Raw genomic sequence first — 18,563 nt, forward strand, 5'->3', positions numbered from 1 at the left:
TTTCACAGAAATCTGTTGTGGCAGGATTTACTGTGTATACCCACCCTAGAACCCGTCCCTGCTAGGCTCCTGCCCACTTTCCTTCTAGGTCTGTCACCAGCAAGCGAAGGGGTTAGAAAAACAAATTTGTTGGCTTCAGGTCCACTGCTTCAAATTCAGAGTATGTTGATATGACCAAAAGGGAAAAATGACCCTTTGGCAGATCTTTCTATCAAAATGGACCTTTTATCTGCATTCCAGTGCTGCCCGTCAAGGACAATTACACAAAGAAATGCTGCAAGAGCCAGCGCAGAAATGGGAGCCTGAACAGCAGTTGGATTCAGATGGAAATCATAGAATCATATAATGGTTTGGAAGGGACCTTAAAGATCATCTAGTTCCAACCCCCGCTGCCACAGGCAGGGACACCTTCCACTAGACCAGGTTGCTCAAAGCCCTATCCAACCTGGCCTTGAACACTGCCAGGGAGGGGGCAGCCACAGCTTCTCTGGGCAACCTGTGCCAGTGTCTCACCACCCTCACAGGAAAGAATTTCTTCCTAATATCTAATCTAAATCTACCCTCTTTCAGTTTAAAACCATTGCCCCTCATCCTCTCACTCCATGCCCTTGTAAAAAGTCCCTCTCCATCTTTCCTGTAGCCCCTTCAGGTACTGGAAGGCTGCTGTAAGGTCTCCCCGCAGCCTTCTCTTCTCCAGGCTGAACAAGCCCAACTCTCTCAGCCTGTCTTCACAGGAGAGGTGCTCCAGCCCTCTGACCATCTTTGAAATTGGTGTTACACAACCATGACTTCATCAAAGTACTTTTACAATCAAACAAGTTTTTCTGCAGTTAGATAAACATCAACACATCTACGAAACTACATGTGCTGGGACTTCAGCTGGCGTCAGATGTTTTGGGCCAATTTCACCACTTTGGCTAGCAGTCTGGTCTAGTCTTACAGTTTCTCAGACTGTGAGTTTACGTCTCTTAAAGTGAGTTTATGAAATATCTGTCACTGCACAACGTGGCATGCGTGAAACAGTAAAAAATGCCACCATTTCTTGGGACACGAGTTGTGTGCATTGCTCTGAATCCTGCAGGAGTTACAATTCCTGGCACAGACATGGGGCTCCGTGGGCATACAGGACTTAGCTGCTGTCCAGGTTTCCTCTATATAATGGGAATATTCTTCCCTTAGCAGGTGGGGATGTGATCAGGCTGGAACAAGGGATATATAGTTACTTGAAGTAAGCAATTTTAAAGACATCAGTAAAAAAAGCACTTTGAGAACATTCCTTCTAAATTATACTTCCCCTAGTTACGTATGTTTGAGTACTGTCTTTGCTGTGCTGGCAACCAGAGTTTATTTTCTCATCATGCTAATATCACTCCAGTCAAAGATCCCCATTTGCAAGATACAGGCCCATTGGTGATCTTTTCCAAGACCACCTGGTATTTCAGGCAAGATGTTCAACGCTTTGTAGGCAACTCATGTGAGGAGAAACGTGGAGAGCGCCTTGGATTAGGTCTGGAACTCTCAGCTGATGTTTGTAGTGTTTTATTACAGTCAGAGTGCTGCTGTGCACTCTTCTTAGCTACTATACAGGTGGGTGAGATGAGTCTGCTCTGGCTCTCAGGTGCTGGTGATTTCAATTGAGTTCAAGGTGTAACAGGTGGGTGAGCAAAGGTGAGAACAACTGTATTACAAGCCATCCTTTTCCCAAATTGCTTTTGGACACAGTCTGTGGATAGATGTTTTGTTTCTAAAATCTTGTTTTGCCAGCAGAGACAAGTTGCAAATCAGGAGCCATCATCTGAGATTTGGTTTCAGTGCTGCCACGTCGGTAAAAAAACAGGCACTGCTGAACATATTGTAGCCAATGTTTGTAGTCCAGCTCTTGTGTTCCTGGGGCTGGGGCATTCCTGTTTGGTTCCCTTTAGTGACAGTTCACTCTTAATTAATTAAGCGGCAAAAAATTAATGGAAATTAATTGGGATTAATTTCTTCATTCATATGTTAGAAATTATTTTCTCCCCAGCTTTCTCCTGTGCCTCTGGTGAGTACCTGGAGATGAAGAACCAGGTGTGCAGCAAATGTGCAGAAGGGACCTACTCGCTGGGCAGCGGGATAAAGTTTGACGAGTGGGATGAGCTGCCAGCAGGATTCTCCAACGTAGCGACTTTCATGGACACGGCGGTTGGCTCAGCTGAGAATAAAGCTGACAGCTGCAACAAGTAAGAAGTTCTCTTTGCATCTGGGTTATGCAGCCATGGGTAGATCTGAGACAGCTCAGCAGCACAAAGCCAGCTTAATGACTTATCTAAGCTCTCCAGAGGGTAACTGGCCATAGTAATGGCAAACAATAGTGGCTGGGAAGTGAAATTCATAGCCATCTCTTTGATGTTATCATGGTCTCCTTGGGCTCATCAGCAGCTAGTGAGTCTAAGACCAGCCTGGAGCTGCTCTTGTTCATAGCTGGAAAGCTCCTAGGGTCATGGTATAGTAAATACCTAATAAATTACCGCACCTGAGTACTGTGTCCAGCTCTGGGGCCCCCAACATAAGAAGGACATGGAGCTGTTGGAGCGAGTCCAGAGGAGGCCATGAAGATGATCAGAGGGCTGGAGCACCTCTCCTATGGAGACAGGCTGAGAGAGTTGGGGCTGTTCAGCCTGGAGAAGAGAAGGCTGCGGGGAGACCTTATAGCAGCCTTCCAGTACCTGAAGGGGCTACAGGAAAGCGGGAGAGGGACTTTTTACAAAAAATGTAGTGATAGGACAAGGGGGAAGGGTTTTAAACTGGAAGAGGGTAGATTTAGATTAGATATTAGGAAGAAATTTTTTCCTGTGAGGGTGGTGAGACACTGGCCCAGGTTGCCCAGAGAAGCTGTAGCTGCCCCCTCCCTGGCAGTGTTCAGGGCCAGGTTGGATGGGGCTTTGAGCAACCTGGTCTAGTGGAAGGTGTTCCTGCCTGTGGCAGGGGGGTTGGAACTAGATGATCTTTAAGGTCCCTTCCAACCCAAACCATTCTATGATTCTATGAAATGTGGTTAAAAGATTCTTTCACAGCCTATTTAGAGACCCGTGGTCGTTGCAGAAGGCTGTTTCTGAGTATAATTGAAAGTATGTTTAACATATGGATAATAAACCTTTCATACATAGTCTGAGTCCTAAGTTTTTACTACTATATGTTTTCCCATGCACAGTTTTAATGAAAAATATTATATTTACATGAAAAATAAATGGAAATCCAGTCATAAAGTTATAAATTCACTGCAGTTAGCTTTTGTGGGATTCTGGGTTCTTTACTGAGTAACATGGTTTTGTATAGTAGTGTAAGAAAAGTCCCCTCAGTGTCTGTGATCTCAGCTGAGGCTTGTTTTGTTTATGTTCATCAGCTCTTCGTGGACGCCTCGAGGGAATTACATAGAGTCGAACAGGGATGATTGTACAGTTTCTCTCATCTACGCTGTGCACCTGAAGAAATCCGGTTCTGTCTTCTTCGAATACCAGTATATTGACAACAACATCTTCTTTGAATTTTTTGTAAGGCCTTTTATATAATGAATCCAACCTTATATTGCAAGAATTCAGTCCAGATAAAGACCATCAGAAACAGCTTTTTCCTTGCTTTACATTCCCCATATATTTGTAGATTGGTACTGCTGAACAAGATAAAAAAAATCTTCTTCCTATCACTTATGCTGCTTTTTGGCATTTATTTCAGCTTCAATACTCAGGCTAAACTGATCCTGTCTACCGTATGCTGGGATTTTTCCATTAGGGGTCATGATGACCCCTGTTAGTCCAGCCTTTTACAAGGCAACTGTTGGTGGTAGATGCTTCAGTTTGGGGGTGTTTGACTTGAGATGCTGTTGAAGGGACTTGAAGTTTAAAAAGACTTCTTACAAGGTAGGTATCCAGAACCTGATGTGCTCCAAGGCAACAGTATGTGGAAACCTTAGGTTTAGTTTTAGGTCAATTTGGGTCATAGCAATTAAGATGAAAAGAAAAGCAGGAGAAGAGACAAAATGATGATCCTTGAATAAAAAAGCAAGAAACAATGTTTCTCCAAAGAGGTTTAGGAGTAAAAATTCAGATGACTTTTAGTAGGAATTAGGCTCTGAGGACATGTCTGCATTGTGAAATGGAGGGACTAGAGGTCATTTGCTCTGAAATGGGAGCATCCTGGCTGCGCTTGCACCACACCATACCCAAAGTACTACAACAATCTGATCAACAGGGACCCGAATGGGAAGGACAGCCCTGCTCTGCTCACATGGACGGACTGGTTGGGGTCCAGGGAGCAGGGGGTTCCCAGCACCAGGCTCCGCAGTGCAGATGCTCTACGTCATTGAGATGATTTGGAAGCTTTCACCAACAGGTTGCTTTCCCTGGCATGTTGTACCTGCCATTTGGGACAGAAAAAAACTTAATGAGAGGGCAACTCAGAGCAGGAGATGGCTGGAATTTTTCAATCATCTCCTCTGTTACTGCCTCTCTCCCCATCTGGTGAGCTCTGGTTTTTACCTGAAAAACACAGCTCATGGTATCTCACAGGAGTGCGAAGCCTCAGCTGGTGTTGGTTAATGTTTCTTGAAGCTTGGAGAAAAGTGCGAAGTATCCTTATCCTTGGTAGTGATGGGAAAAGAAGACAAAAAATAACCTGCTGGAAGCAGACTTTTGCTGCGACATCAGTGCAATTTATTGCATTTTGATAACAGACAGTGCAGCCAATATTATTTAGCCATTTCACTTTTATATTAGACTATCCTGCCTTCTTCATGGGGAGAAAGCAGCACATATGCTTTCTGCTGTCAGATGAATGTATCAGGATGATGAATCTGGCTCCAGTTGCTTGACTGACTGACTGATCTACTCCTGCAATGGTGCAAATATATTGCTTCTCTGAGCACTGGCTTTGAAAATGGTTTTTTGAATATTACTTTTATCCATATCCCACCTTCTTAAAATTATCAGTCCCTGTTCAAGAAACAGTGAGTGGTACAGTCCTTTATAGAAATGCCCACGTAAATAATTCCTAGTCAGCCTCAGTATTTCAGGGAAACTATATTTAACACTCCTCTAAAAGTCCATTTTTTTGTCCAGCATGTCTTTGTGCTTAAATATATTTAACAATGACACTTTAGCTCTGGACAGTGGCATTTCAGTGGCAGTGGCTTGCAGGCTGCTGGGAAATGGTGAAGTTTTGGTGCTCTCCAGGCGCAGGCGGCTGCACTGCCAGTCTGAGGGTAAGCGAGGAGATGTCCTCAAACACAGGAAGCAAGCGTGGATTCTTCTTGTGAGATACCCAGTGCTTCTGCAGCCTGCCCTTCCCAGGCTCTTTTTACATATTGAAGCCCTTTACACCTCGTGAGAAAAGACTATATATTCTTATCTCCTTCTTGCAGATGGGGACCGAGGCACAAAGATGCTGTAGCTTAGCTTGCACAAGATAATTAGGGCTCTACCTTCTACTTAGGTGCTTCTTCTCACCTCTTTTCCTCCGTGCTATTGATCTAGATGGGAATTAAGTGCACAGATGCTTTGGAGGATATGGGGTTATGTGACTCATTTCAGTCTTGATGTGGAGCAACTTTGAGAAGGATGCTTGACCCTGGGTCTTCTGAAGTGTTGAAATGGCCTTTCTCCCTGATGAAATAAAAGCTGAGCAATTGAACTCATGCCTCAAAGGGGCTTGATAATTTTTCTTCAAAGAAGACAGTTATGAGAAGAAAGAAGTAGACTGCTGTGAGGCCATGCACCAAACCCTGCTGCAAGAAAAGGGTGCTGAGCTGCACTGAACCTAGGCAAGGGACAATCAACCTTACTTCTCTGCCAGGGCAGACACTCCATGGCATGTTGCCTCTCCCTTGATAATGTTATTCTCATCCCTAGTGAGGTCAGGTGACAGGGAGCCAAAGACATAGCAGATATTGGCTTTGACCAGTTCACTCCTACCTACCCTCTGACTTAGAAGCCCATGGCCTCTAGGTTTTAGAGAATTGGGTCTTGGTGGACTGAAAAGAAGGAGGTGGCAGCCAAGACAAGATGCTCAGCATCCAAGTCTGACCAGATAGCGAGAGGACAAGGGTGAGATCTTCTCCTCCTGCTCTTTTTTCCCATCTACATCAGCGGTGGTCACTGGAGGCACTGTTAAGCTACTAGCAGGTTTTGGAAGTTGTTTGTTTTTTTTTTTTTCCACAAATAAGGCAGCTGCTGTGCTAAATATGTGGACAGCAATCATTATGCTGACAGAGATATGCATCTGATTGTGGTCACTGATCTTGTATTTTTAATTAACAGATACAAAATGACCAGTGCAAAGAGATGGAGTCCACGGCAGACAAGTGGGTGAAGCTAACAGACAATGGGGAATGGGGCTCTCATTCCGTAAGTGTGCAAAAAAATTCCTTCATGAAGCTTTTTTCCCATTTATAAATGTCTGTGATTTCCTCTGAGCAGAGAGCAAACAAGGACCACGTCCTATGAATGCATCTGAAGGAGTACAGCTTCCCAAGTACTGTGGACAAAGCCACTGAGATCTCTAAGGGACTGATCCCAAAGCAAATGATATAGATGCAAGACTTGGTATTGATTTCTCTGGGCTTTGAATCAAGTGCTTTATGAGGTTAAATAGATTTATGCAAATCCGCATGCCACAGTACCTCTGCATGATTGTAATTGAAATCTTGTACAACAGTTGTTTGCTCATCAGAGCACGAGATTATTCCCCATTGCTCAGCAGAGCGGCGGGAGTGGTGTGTGTATGTGGAGGCAGACTGGATGGACATTTTATTCTCAAATGTGTGCTGAAGAGCTGGACTGCACCCAGCTGCACTCCGTGGTGACTTACCTAATTGAAAAGCAAGCTGGTAGCACCAAGGTGGCTCCCGCGGTGCTGATATGAGCAAGTCCATGTTGGGAGCAGCAGCCCTTTGGTTGTCCTGTGACCCAGCTGGCTGAGTTCGGTGCACAGACCATATGTAGACCAAGTCATTAGCTCATGCTGATGCCTGATTTCCACTATACCAACATACCCTAAGTCCCAGAGCCATGCTAGCAAAGGCCTAGCAGAGGTGACTGTGTGCCAGATGAAAAAGGCTTTTTATTGGCAGAGACAGCAGCCCGCTCTCTGTTTTCCATGGTCTGCTTATCCTCCTGGAGGAGAAACCCTATTCCCGAGCCAGCTCTGGCTGGCAGTGCTTGTTAGCTCAGGTGCATGCCCCACACAAGTCACACTGGGAGGTAGGAGAACTGGTTGAGGAGGGATGAGTGGCACGGGCTGAGAGGTAGATCCAAGGCCAGGGCAGCGACTTGGGTGAGCTGAGAGATGAGACAGCGTCTGCACAGGAGATGGTTGCATCTGAACTCATTGTCTGATATGTGCAAGTGTCTCCACTGACTAAGAAGGCTGCTTGGATGCTTGGCTGAAGTGTAGACATATGAGCTCTGTGAGATGACTCTTCTAGCTTTCCTCGAGGCTTTTGTCTGCATTGCAAATCCTGTCATGGCAGCTTCTCTGAGCCCAGTTTTCCAGTTGCTGCAGCCTCTGCTTTCAGCATGCTAGTCCTGCAGCACCAGAGCTGATGTTGGGTATCTCGATACCACACAACGTGATGTTTAATTCAATATGGTCCCGGTTCTGCCATTACCTGTGGTAACGTAGCTCTCCTCTGCCCCCCTGCATAGTAGGTGTTTGGGGAGTGGGAGATACAATATGCTGTATCTCCACTTCGCTGAGTTTTTGGACTCTTTATTCTGGGTGAGCAAAAACTATGGTCCATCCAGGCCTGTACAGCACTGCTGTAAATCTCGTTATCCTGGACTGTTATGCTGGTGGAGGTTATCCCTCTTCTTGTGTGAAAATATAGCACCTTCAGGCCAGTATCACTGTGTTGGCAGTAGGCATCTTGTACTGGGCTAGTGTATATGGCTTTGCAGGCCAGGCAGAGTCTTGATAAACTTGCTACTTTTAGTAAGTAGAGTGATACTGTAGTTACACAGGTCAGTTGAAAGCAGCAGGCATTAACATTGCTGCTGAAAGAAGAGGTCCTGCCTTCCTCCTCCTCCTTATCGCAGGTGTCACAAACTCACCACCCTTCCTGTGCCAGCACAGGGGTTACGCTGAACCACGCTGTGAAGGCAAGTAGGTCAAAGTAGTGGAAACTGGGTTGTTTTCTGCATCTCGTGTGGTGTTCAGGGTCAGAAATGAGCAGGAGGGATGGGACTGCTGCTGGGGACATTCATGGTTTGTGCCTGGCTTACTCATCATGATGCTGTAGTGTTAGATGCAGGCAGAGCTTGATTTTTAAAGCCTATAAACAAAACTCACTTGTGAGCCTGGATTTTTGAACTCTGTATTGTGTTGGGTTTCTTTATAAAAGTGTATCTGAAGGCTTTAAAAACAAACTGATTGACTATATCTGAACACAGAGGTAGAGGTAACAGCTCCTGAGTGCCAGGGGCAGCTGGATAAAGGCAGGAACATCTTTTTCCCAGTTCTGCTTACATCAAGGTCAGAAGCAGCTCTTGGTGTTTTTTCCATAAAACTAGGGTGTCAAGCAGCTTTTTTTTGTATTAAAACCACTTTGGCAGTCCTCAGAGATGTCTCTACAGCATCTTCCTAGCTATCTTCCCGTTACTTCTTGACTCACTAAGCAGCTGAGGAAAAGCCAGGATTGCTGTGAGGATGCAAGAAATCTGAGTAATGGAAATAAGAAATAAAACAATGTCTTGGTGAGGGGGTGCCTGCTAACTGTCATGCATATTGTTGCAGGTAACTCTGAAATCAGGTAGCAATATATTATACTGGAGAACAACAGGGATTCTCATGGGGTCCAAAGTAGTAAAACCAGTTCTGGTGAAAAACATCACAATTGAAGGTAAGTCGTATTTGCCTTTTAGGTGTTATCTCACTCTTTCGTCACAGTGTTTGCCAAGTGCCATTTCTACTGCTGTGCCTACAGCACCGAAGTGGCTTTTTTTAGCCCCCTTGTCCCCTGTCTCTTCCTGAAAGTGCAGAAACAGAATGGCAAAACTTTACGGTCAGGGAAAGGCGAAAAATTAATTTAGCTGGTAAATGATGCCGTCTACTGGAGAAGACTGGCTTAGCAAATAGAGAAAAACGAATAAACGGGATTTCTTTAATATAGTATAGAAAGACCATGCTTACTGGTAAGCCTCACAACAGTGATAGTTAAATTACTATTTAAATAATTTAATTAGTCTGAGATTGTTCTTTTGGTCCTGTGCTAAGTGTAACCAAACTGGGAGTGTCATATAAGGTTCTTACATGGGCCAGACTTGCATTGAGGAGCAAAGATTAAAGACCTAAATCAAGAGTCAGCAAAGCCAAAGTGTCTAAAGTGAGTGGTGAAAGTCTGTGATTTTTAAGCTGTGTTACCCAGCTGGCTTGCTTTCCCCCACAAGCAGGTGGCAGTAGTTACGGAGCATACCTCTGTATTTCAATGCTTTACCTGTAATTTACCTTACAGGAGTTGCCTATACGTCTGAATGCTTCGCATGCAAGCCTGGTACCTTCAGTGACAAACCAGGTTCATCTGGGTGCCAGGTGTGTCCAAGAAATACTTATTCTGAGAAAGGAGCTAAGGAGTGCACCAAGTGTAAAGAAGAAATGTATTATGCAGGTACATAAATCAAATGGGTTAAGCAAAACCAGGAGAGTCTGAGTGCGTAAGGTCATAAGCTGTTCCTGTGTGCAAATGTGAGAACAGTTTTACCCAACAATGAAGTTTAGTCTCCAGTTGATATGCAAAGGGGAAATGAAGATGGAGCTTCCCAAAAGCTGCAGAGGGCACATATATACATAATGGGCCACAATCGCTAAGGTCATCTATGCTAACATGAAGGGATGGAGATCTTTATGACCTGGGAGCAGTTCTGAAGGATAATAACAGTCGTGCTGCGCCCTCTCGTGGTAATTTGTGTTATAGGTTGGCGACGACCTGAATTGGCTTAATCACTGCCTTCAGACTTGTCATGTTTCTAGGAATCTCCGTTCCAAATCCTCTCCTGGCCCATCCCTGCCTCCTGTATGGTTAGAAGATGTGGAGTTCTAGTTGCAAACCCTAGTCCCCAAAGTCCTCTCCATTCCCAGCTGTGGTTAGATGTTGATCATTCTTCATGGTCAAAATGTCTTCAGTTTTCTTTTTCGTAGTTGTTTTATAAGAAAGTTTTTGAAGAGTCAGTTACCGACCATAGAACCTTCTATCACGGATTAGGGCAAATGACTGGGGACCTGTGTCTGTGCTCATGATGGGAATGGAAATTCTGCAAAAATATCTGGGGAGAGGAAAAATTGGGCCAGAGTTGTAAGGAAGTTTATAATGAGTTAGAGTGTTTTCCCCTTATCAAGTGAGAGCATATTTCCATGCTTGGCAGACTACACAAATTACTGCTTGAAGGTGAAGGGGTGGGGTGAGGGTTTGGGTGACTCCCTGGTTATACTGAATCAATGAATTTCCATGTGACAGTACAAGCATAGCTGGTATTTTCCTTGTTCCCCTGCTACAGTTCAGGGGAAGGTTCATGTAGACTCCATTAAGAGTTAGATTTTTCATTCTCATTTTGTATCTTTCTGCTGACTCACTTTAATCTCCAGATTTTAAGCTCATTACAGTTGTTTCCTGGGACCATTTGATAGTTTAACATCCTGTTTCTCACCCTTTCTTTTTAGATGAGGGATCCAGTGCATGTATAGAGCGTCCTCCATGCACCAACAAAGACTTTTTCCAGATCCATACCCCATGTGATAAGGAAGGAAAAGTAAGTAGAAGGCGTGATACTATTTTTAAGCTCATTGAGCTTACTGTGACCTCTTGATTAGAAAACAAGGTAGGGTTTCTAGGAATCACTTTCCCAATTGCTTTCCCAGTTTCCCAATTCCAGCACTGAATCTCTCCGAGGCTTTAGGCTTATCCTTTAGCTGCTTTCTCTCCAGCATTCATCCATCTGTAAGAATCTGCCTGTCATGGGTCTGCTTAAGGGATCTGTCATTGTGAAATGCTAAGCTCCGTGCATTTGTGATTAGTCTGACTGGGTCACTGGTGCTACCTTCATGCTCATAAAAAAACAGGGTTGAACCACAGGCTGAAGTGTTGTCCCAGAATAAACCCCACTGTTTAGTTGTTAGCAATCTTTCCTGGCATACTTTTGGCTTGTGACAACTTGCCCTGTCCCAGCAATGCCCAGGCACGATTCAGGTGCTACCCTTGCACAGAGCATGACCATACCCATTGCAGGTGGAAAAGCATTTGGCTGCATAAGTGCGATGTGTATCACGTCCCTTGGTTTTCGCATCAAAGAAGAGCCCATGATCTGTTGAAATAATGGTATATACATAGCCTGGGAATTTGCAAGTGCAGCAGCAGAGCTTAGCTGCTAATGATGCGCTTGCCTCGTGGGATGCCTCAGAACACCTGGACTCTCAGTAGATTGTTTCACCCAGAGATCTTAGATCCACTGGATCTCTCATAGAGGGACCTGCTGGTGGAGCAGCCTGGCTTTGGAGCTCTCCTGCCCTTTGTCCCAGAAGTCACATGGGGATTTTGGTGGGATTTGAAGAAGACACTCCTATTTACTGTGATATGGAGCCCACAGAGGTGTAGACATGTGGTCAGGCCTGTTTTGTCTCTTTTCTTCCCTTTCTCATCTCTCTTAGATCCAGATAGGATGGCAAGTAGTCAAAATCCATAGCACCTGTAGGTTACTGGCCTAATATTTGCTAGCAGGATGGAGTATTTTGGAGTATCCTGGTCAACCAGTTCCAAAATGCAGCTGAGTGTGCTTTAATAATGAAGCATCAGCGAGTTTAGCCCCAGAGCCGGCAGGCTCTACAACCTGGTCTTGACTCGCTGATTCTTGCTCTGTTAACTTCCTGTAATGACTTGAGGAATCCGCAGCAGTGTTCGCTGCTGCACCCCCAGGTACTGCTTTAGTTGCAGCCTCCTGTGGATTACCCTGTCTCTGCTCTGTGCAGTTCAAGGCTCCCTGGCATTGAATAAGCTCCCACTGTTGACCCTCGTCCTGCCTCCTCAATGGCCTTTGCCTTCACTGATGAACCTCATCAGAATACAGAGTGGGTCTTTCTGCAGACACCCTTCATCTTCCACTTGCAACAACAACATGTGTCATAGACACACAGGTACTGGCTGGGTTTTTAGGACTGCTTTCAGCACTTGGTGCTCTGCATCTCTGGAATCGGTCCAGGTTTGCCGTACTCCCCAGCCATCTCTCCGTGTGATGCAGTCCAATGAGAGGGCCTGACTCTGCAGCCCGTCTTCAGGTGAACAGTGGCTGTAAAGCACCAGCCTAAAGGCCTATTGATCTTACTAAAATCAGCCAGGTTTTTCACTGGACGTGAGATTGTTGTCTCCCTCCTGCTGTCCCCACTCTGTGTGTAGAAGGGGCCTCAGGAGATTTAGGCACTTGACTCCTATTGACTTTTCACCTGTCTGCTGCTTTAAAAATCCCAGGCTGATTGCTTCAGCCCTGGTCTTAGAAATCCTCACCTTCGTGGCTGTGGGCACGCTCTGACCCTTTTCTCTCTGCTCAGATGCAGTAGGATTATTTTCATGTGTACAGGGCTCTGGGCAACCACACAGGTACTTTAGCAGCTTCTGATCCTTTTTTATTTTAAATGCTGTGCACCCTGATGCTGCTGAAGCATTTCTGGAGCAATACTCTAGAAAATCCTGTAAATGTTTGGGAGCAGCAAGGAAAGACTGACCATAAGGGACAGGGATCCAGGAGCCAAGAGTGACTGTAAGGCAGACAGAGGCAGATGGCACTCCGTCAGCAGGAGCAATACCACTCAATGAGCAAAGTGAGCAACGCAGACCCAGTGTCTGTGACTTGATTCAGCTGAGGCTGCCAGACAAGTCCATAGTGATGAAGCGGGACCAATGTCAAGCTGGAACATCAAGTCCATGGGTCAGTCAGGGTGTGGATCAACCAGGGTATGTGACCTGGCACAGGCAGGCAGGGACAAAGGGCGAGAGCCTCAGTTTAATGGCAGCTCCCAGGATCTGAGGCCTGAGACTGCCCTGAAGCTTCTTCCAGCTTTTTTTCCAAACAGGTTCAAAGCTGGTCAATACTTCTTGAACAGCTCTGTGTTATCAGAGGGCTAACCTTGAGTGCAAGCAGCTCGATGCCTGGGATGTCAGGGGCATGTGCTCGGGGCCCTGAACCAAATTCATGAGGTGAAATCTCCCCTGTCAACCTCTGTGCCCATGCCTCAAGGATCCCTGATTGTGCTGCTGGGACCAACGGGTGGAAGTACCCAGAGAAGGAGCTGTGACCAGGTTAAAGTCTTGCCAGTTGGGTTTCTCAGCTCTGGAACTCCACTAATTTTTGTCTTTAGATATTAAACCCTTTCAGGGACAGACCCAAAGACAGATGAAATTTGAAACCCAACATTGGAGGTGATGCATCTCACCTAAGCCTTTTCCTGAAGGCAGAAAATTTGTGTCTCATCAAAGAGAGGCGATGTCAGAGAGGCGATACCATTGTATATGGTAACGCCAAGGACTGACTCATGTTAGTGTTCATAGACTTGCTCCTTATGTAATATGGAGGGGCTGGAGGGGGGGCTGGAAGAATTTCTGTGTGGTTTTGGCATTTGCTCAGTAGGTGAAAACGGCTGGAGAGAAACTGAGGACTTTCCAAAGAAAAGGCCAGTATGGAGAAAATGCAGAACTTGTGATGTTCTCTGCCAACAGATGCCTTCCCGATAAAGGGATTTTATAATGCAGAAGTTATATTTTGAGTTACTATGGTTAAAATGCAGAGATTGCTTATGCAGTTGTTAGAATTATTTATCTGACGTTCCTCAGAAACATTTTCATGGGAAAATCCACTAGATAAATAGGAATGAACAGTAGTAATTGTTTTAAGCTTCACATTTTTGCTTTGCTCTTAGGGCCTGAAATCTTGGAATCGCCTGTGAACCCAGTCACTTCTGTTTCCCTTCTCTGCCCTTCCATTTATTATCCTGGATGTGCAAGGTCTATTTTTGGCCTAAAACATTGGGAACACCCTAATTTCAATTACAAGGGAGACCTTGACTGGCGCATCTAGTCCTAAAGCTTCCTAACACACCATGTGAGCTCAGTGTCTTCTCCTTTCAGACTCAGATCATGTACAAATGGATTGAACCCAAGATCTGCAGAGAGGATATCCCCTATGCATTGACCCTACCTCCTTCTGGAGAGAGGAAGGATTGTCCACCCTGCAATCCTGGCTTTTACAACAACGCCTCGTCTTCCTGTACTCCTTGCCCACCAGGCACATTTTCGGATGGGACACAGGGTAGGAGTCCACAAAAAAATTGCTCATGTCCCCAAAAGCAGTTGTCTGCTTGCATGTGACTTAGTTTAATGACACACTGTCATAAGCTAGAGTTCATTTTTCATAAAATTCTTATTTAATAACATTGGAGAGAGGGAGTTGGATATCTGTTTTCTCTCTGAAGTCCTTTCATATCAGGGATTGCTGCTTTAAATTGACCTGCTGTGTTCTGGATGCATTTCTTGGCTGATATAAACATCCTGAGGGTTATTTTAAGGGATTCTGAGAAGGAAATCAGAACTTTTACAGTCAGTAATTCCTCCTCACCCATTCTTCTGTCCATGCCAAGTTCTTCCCTGTGAAAAATCTCATTTTAGGCACTGCCAGGTGCGTACCCTGCCAACATTGTCTAGCTTAAACTCTGGCTTGTTCATTCTGAGATGTATTGGCCCTGTCGTCACGTACAGCATTTTGTGTGAACTCATGTTTACCAGTGTGATCAAACCTTCAGCAGAAGCCATTAAAAAGGAAGTGTGGCTTGGGGGATCAGTGGCAGATTAGTTACCACGAGGTTATGATCTGCGATTTATAAAATGCTGGTCTCATTTCCACTCTTCTGATCCTGATAAGTCTTTGGCTGTTTAATTATAAAGAAATAAATTATTTTCTTTACTCATTACTTGCCCCAGAGAGTAAAAAAGTAATGTATATGTTCTTTAAAACAATGTTTGAGATGCACTTTGGCTGCATGATTTCCTTTCCCACTCTCTCCTCACCCTATAGAGTGCAAAGCCTGCCCTGCTGGGACTGAACCAGCTCTTGGGTTTGAGTACAAGTGGTGGAACATCCTGCCAGGAAACATGAAGACGTCTTGCTTTAATGTCGGTAACTCAAAGTGCGATGGGATGAATGGTGAGCCAAACTCCCTGTGTTGTTACCCACCTGTCTTTCTCCTGCACTGATCACTGTTGTAATGGAGCACTCATCAAAATGAGTATGTTCTTTGCTATGTGAGTCACGAAGTTTCCCCCCCTTTTCTTTAATTGCACCAGGCTTGAAATTTCCTGTAGGAAGCAATGTCACAATATCACAAAGAAGAAATAAAAAAACCTCATGTATAGCAGAAGAGGGCAGGAGCTGCAGCCTATGTGAAGTCCCCTCAGCCAAGGACCTATCCCACCATAGACTTTGATGCATCTGAATATCCCCACTGAAAAAAATCCAACTACTTGACTTCTCTCTAGTTTATCTCCTTTCATGTTTTGTGATGCCCTTTGAGGTCACACATAATTCTTTTGGAAAACTTAATTGAAGTCTGTGATCTTTGTTCGTTTAGCACTCAGAGCTTTCTCTCTGCCCGTGCGCTAAGATTGCAGCAGAGAGCAGTCGCAGCTCACCGGTGAAAGTGATCCCGTTCGGGACTTCTCCCACCTTCAGCCTTCTCTGAGAGATTATGTTCAGTCTGATCCACCCTGTCAGGCTGATGTAACTCAAGCTTTGAATTATGTGTGTTAAGCAGAGGGCCACTGAAGTATATGCTTAACATTTAACACATAGATTCATTGATTCATCTGTTTTAAGGTTGGAGGAGATCAGATGGATCATCCCCCTTGAGCTGCACAGCACAGGTTAGGGAATTTCAATTGCTTTGCTGATTTCAAGGAGACATTCGCCTATAAAATCAGCAGTTCATACAATTGCTAAAATTTTTCATTCAAATGCATTATTATACTGCTTTATAGTTTATAACAGACATCTTTAAAATGTACTAAAATACTGAATTGCTTAAAAAATGTGGTAACAGGAATTTTTTTGCCATATGACCCAGAAACTATAAATTTCTTGAATTTTTTTTCTTTTTTTTTTTTTTTCCTGTGAAGGTTGGGAAGTGGCTGGTGATCACATCCAGAGTGGGGCAGGAGGCTCTGACAATGACTATCTGATCTTGAACCTGCACATCCCGGGATTTAAGTAAGGAACAGGATTTTTTTTCATCTATTTCTCATTTATCTCTGCCTCTTACACCTATTTCCCATTATCCCTGGAATGAACAGAGTTTTTCTTTTTGCAGTACAATGATGTCACGAATGAGGGACAAGTGGAAACTTTGGTTTTATTCCTGTGCCCCCAGTCAGCCCAATGCAGCAGACGATCCTGTAACACCTTGGTTTTTAGCAGTGTTTGCTTCAGTCTGAGATGCCAGCCAGTTGGCTGTCTGGAAACTGAGAAAAGATATTCACAGAATCACAGAATCATGGAATGGTTGGGGTTGGAAGGGACCTCTGGAGATCATCTAGTCCAACCCCCTGCCAAAGCAGGTTCCCCTAGAGCACGTTGCACAGGGTCACATCCAGGAGGGTTTTGAATATCTCCAGAGGAGATTCTACAACCTCCCTCTTCCTATCCCTCTGTTTCTAAATTATCCCAAAGTAACCAGCTAAATCTGCCATGGGATGTATACTGGTGCCTGCCCTCAAGATGTTTTCCAGAAATCCACATCACTTTGCACTGTGGCTTCAGCTAGCCTGCACAGTCTGTGCTTCCCCTGGAGCCAGTGGAGAGATGCAGGCATCACAGGAGAACAGGACATCCCACCTCTCCTGGACCCTCAGACAGGATGAATTTGCTGCTTGAGGTGCTTGTGCCTCTTTGTTAAAAGAGTAAGCTTAGACTCCTAGCTCAGACAGGTGCCAATTATTAAGAGAGGTAAGGTATGGCAAAATGAAGTATGGCTGGAAGGAGGATCCGGGGAACTGCAGGCCTGTCAGTCTGACCTTGGTGCCAGGGAAGATTATGGAGCAGATCATCTTGAGTGCCATCATGGGACACGTACAGGATAACCAAGCGATCAGGCCCAGTCAGCATGGGTTTATGAAAGGCAGGTCCTGCTTGACTAACCTGATCTCCTTCTATGACAAGATGACCCGCTTCCTGGATGAGGGAAAGGCTGTGGATGTTGTCTACCTGACTGCTCATGGCTTGGATGGGCGTACACTTCGGTGGGTAAAGAACTGGCTGGATGGCCAAGCCCAAAGAGTTGTGGTGAATGGAGTTAAATCCAGTTGGCGGCTGGTCACAGGTGGTGTTCCCCAGGGCTCAGTACTGGGGCCAGTTCTCGTTAATATCTTTATCAATGATCTGGACCAGGGGATTGAGTGCACCCTCAGTAAGTTCGCAGATGACACTAACTTGGGTTGATCTGCTGGACGGTAGGAAGGCTCTGCAGAGGGATCTGGACAGGTTGGATCAATGGGCCAAGGCCAATTGTATGAGGTTCAACAAGGCCAAGTGTCAGGTCCTGCACTTGTGACACAACAACCCCATGCACCGCTACAGGCTTGGGGAAGAGTGGCTGGAAAGCTGCCTGGTGGAAAAGGACCTGGGGGTGTTGATCAATGGCCGGCTGAATATGAGCCAGCAGTGTGCCCAGGTGGCCAAGAAGGCCAACAGCATCCTGGCTTGTATCAGCACTAGTGTGGCCAGCAGGACTAGGGCAGGGATTGTCCCCCTGTACTCGGCACTGGTGAGGCCACACCTCGAATACTGTGTTCAGTTTTGGGCCCCTCACTACAAGAAAGACATTGAGGTGCTGGAGCGAGTCCAGAGAAGGGCAACGAAGCTGATGAAGGGTCTGGAGAACAAGTGTGATGAGGAGCAACTGAGGGAACTGGAGGTGTTTAACCTGGAGAAAAGAAGGCTGAAGGGAGACCTTATTGCTCTCTACAACTACCTGAAAGGAGGCTGTAGTGAGGTGGGTGTTGGTCTCTTCTCCCAGGTAACAAATGATAGGATGAGAGGGAACGGCCTCAGGCTGCACCAGGGGAGGTTTAGATTGAATATCAGGAACAATTTATTTACTGAAAGGGTTATCAAACATTGGAACAGGCTGCCCAGGGAAGTGGTGGAGTCACCATCGTTGGAGGGATTCAAAAGACATGTAGATGTGGTGCTTACGGACATGGTTTAGTGGTGGACTTGGTAGTGTTAGGTTAATGGTTGGACTGGATGATCTTAAAGGTCCTTTCCAACCAAAACGATTCTGTGATTCTGTGATTCTATGAACCTCACCCTCCCTTTGCTGTATCTATCTGTCTCAGCTGAGGGGGGTTGTGACTTCTTACACCCAGTGAGCAAACCCTGATTTTTATTTTACAGTATGGGCAAAAAGCAATGAAAATAAAAGAGAAGCAAGAAACATATCTGGGGAAAAGCTCGGTGTGTTGCAGTTTACTGTTTAGTACTTTGCAGGGGAGCACCCTGAATGCTTCTGGT

The 18,563-nt window shown here is 45.3% G+C and overlaps 1 protein-coding gene across 1 annotated transcript in view; it reads left to right on the plus strand.

The window, feature by feature from the left end:
• The first annotated feature begins 2,052 nt into the window (after window positions 1-2,052).
• ELAPOR2 (endosome-lysosome associated apoptosis and autophagy regulator family member 2) overlaps window positions 2,053-18,563 on the plus strand; it is a 35,217-nt gene continuing 18,706 nt past the window's right edge. Inside the window, exons 1-9 of the mRNA XM_068401279.1 lie at window positions 2,053-2,216; window positions 3,380-3,527; window positions 6,288-6,374; window positions 8,761-8,866; window positions 9,479-9,631; window positions 10,681-10,769; window positions 14,132-14,312; window positions 15,075-15,203; window positions 16,172-16,262. Coding sequence (XP_068257380.1) covers window positions 2,053-2,216; window positions 3,380-3,527; window positions 6,288-6,374; window positions 8,761-8,866; window positions 9,479-9,631; window positions 10,681-10,769; window positions 14,132-14,312; window positions 15,075-15,203; window positions 16,172-16,262 — 1,148 coding nt within the window. The remainder of the gene's footprint in view (window positions 2,217-3,379; window positions 3,528-6,287; window positions 6,375-8,760; window positions 8,867-9,478; window positions 9,632-10,680; window positions 10,770-14,131; window positions 14,313-15,074; window positions 15,204-16,171; window positions 16,263-18,563) is intronic.

The sequence above is a fragment of the Nyctibius grandis genome, chromosome 5 (genome assembly GCF_013368605.1).
Source record: "Nyctibius grandis isolate bNycGra1 chromosome 5, bNycGra1.pri, whole genome shotgun sequence".
NCBI lineage: Eukaryota > Metazoa > Chordata > Aves > Nyctibiiformes > Nyctibiidae > Nyctibius > Nyctibius grandis.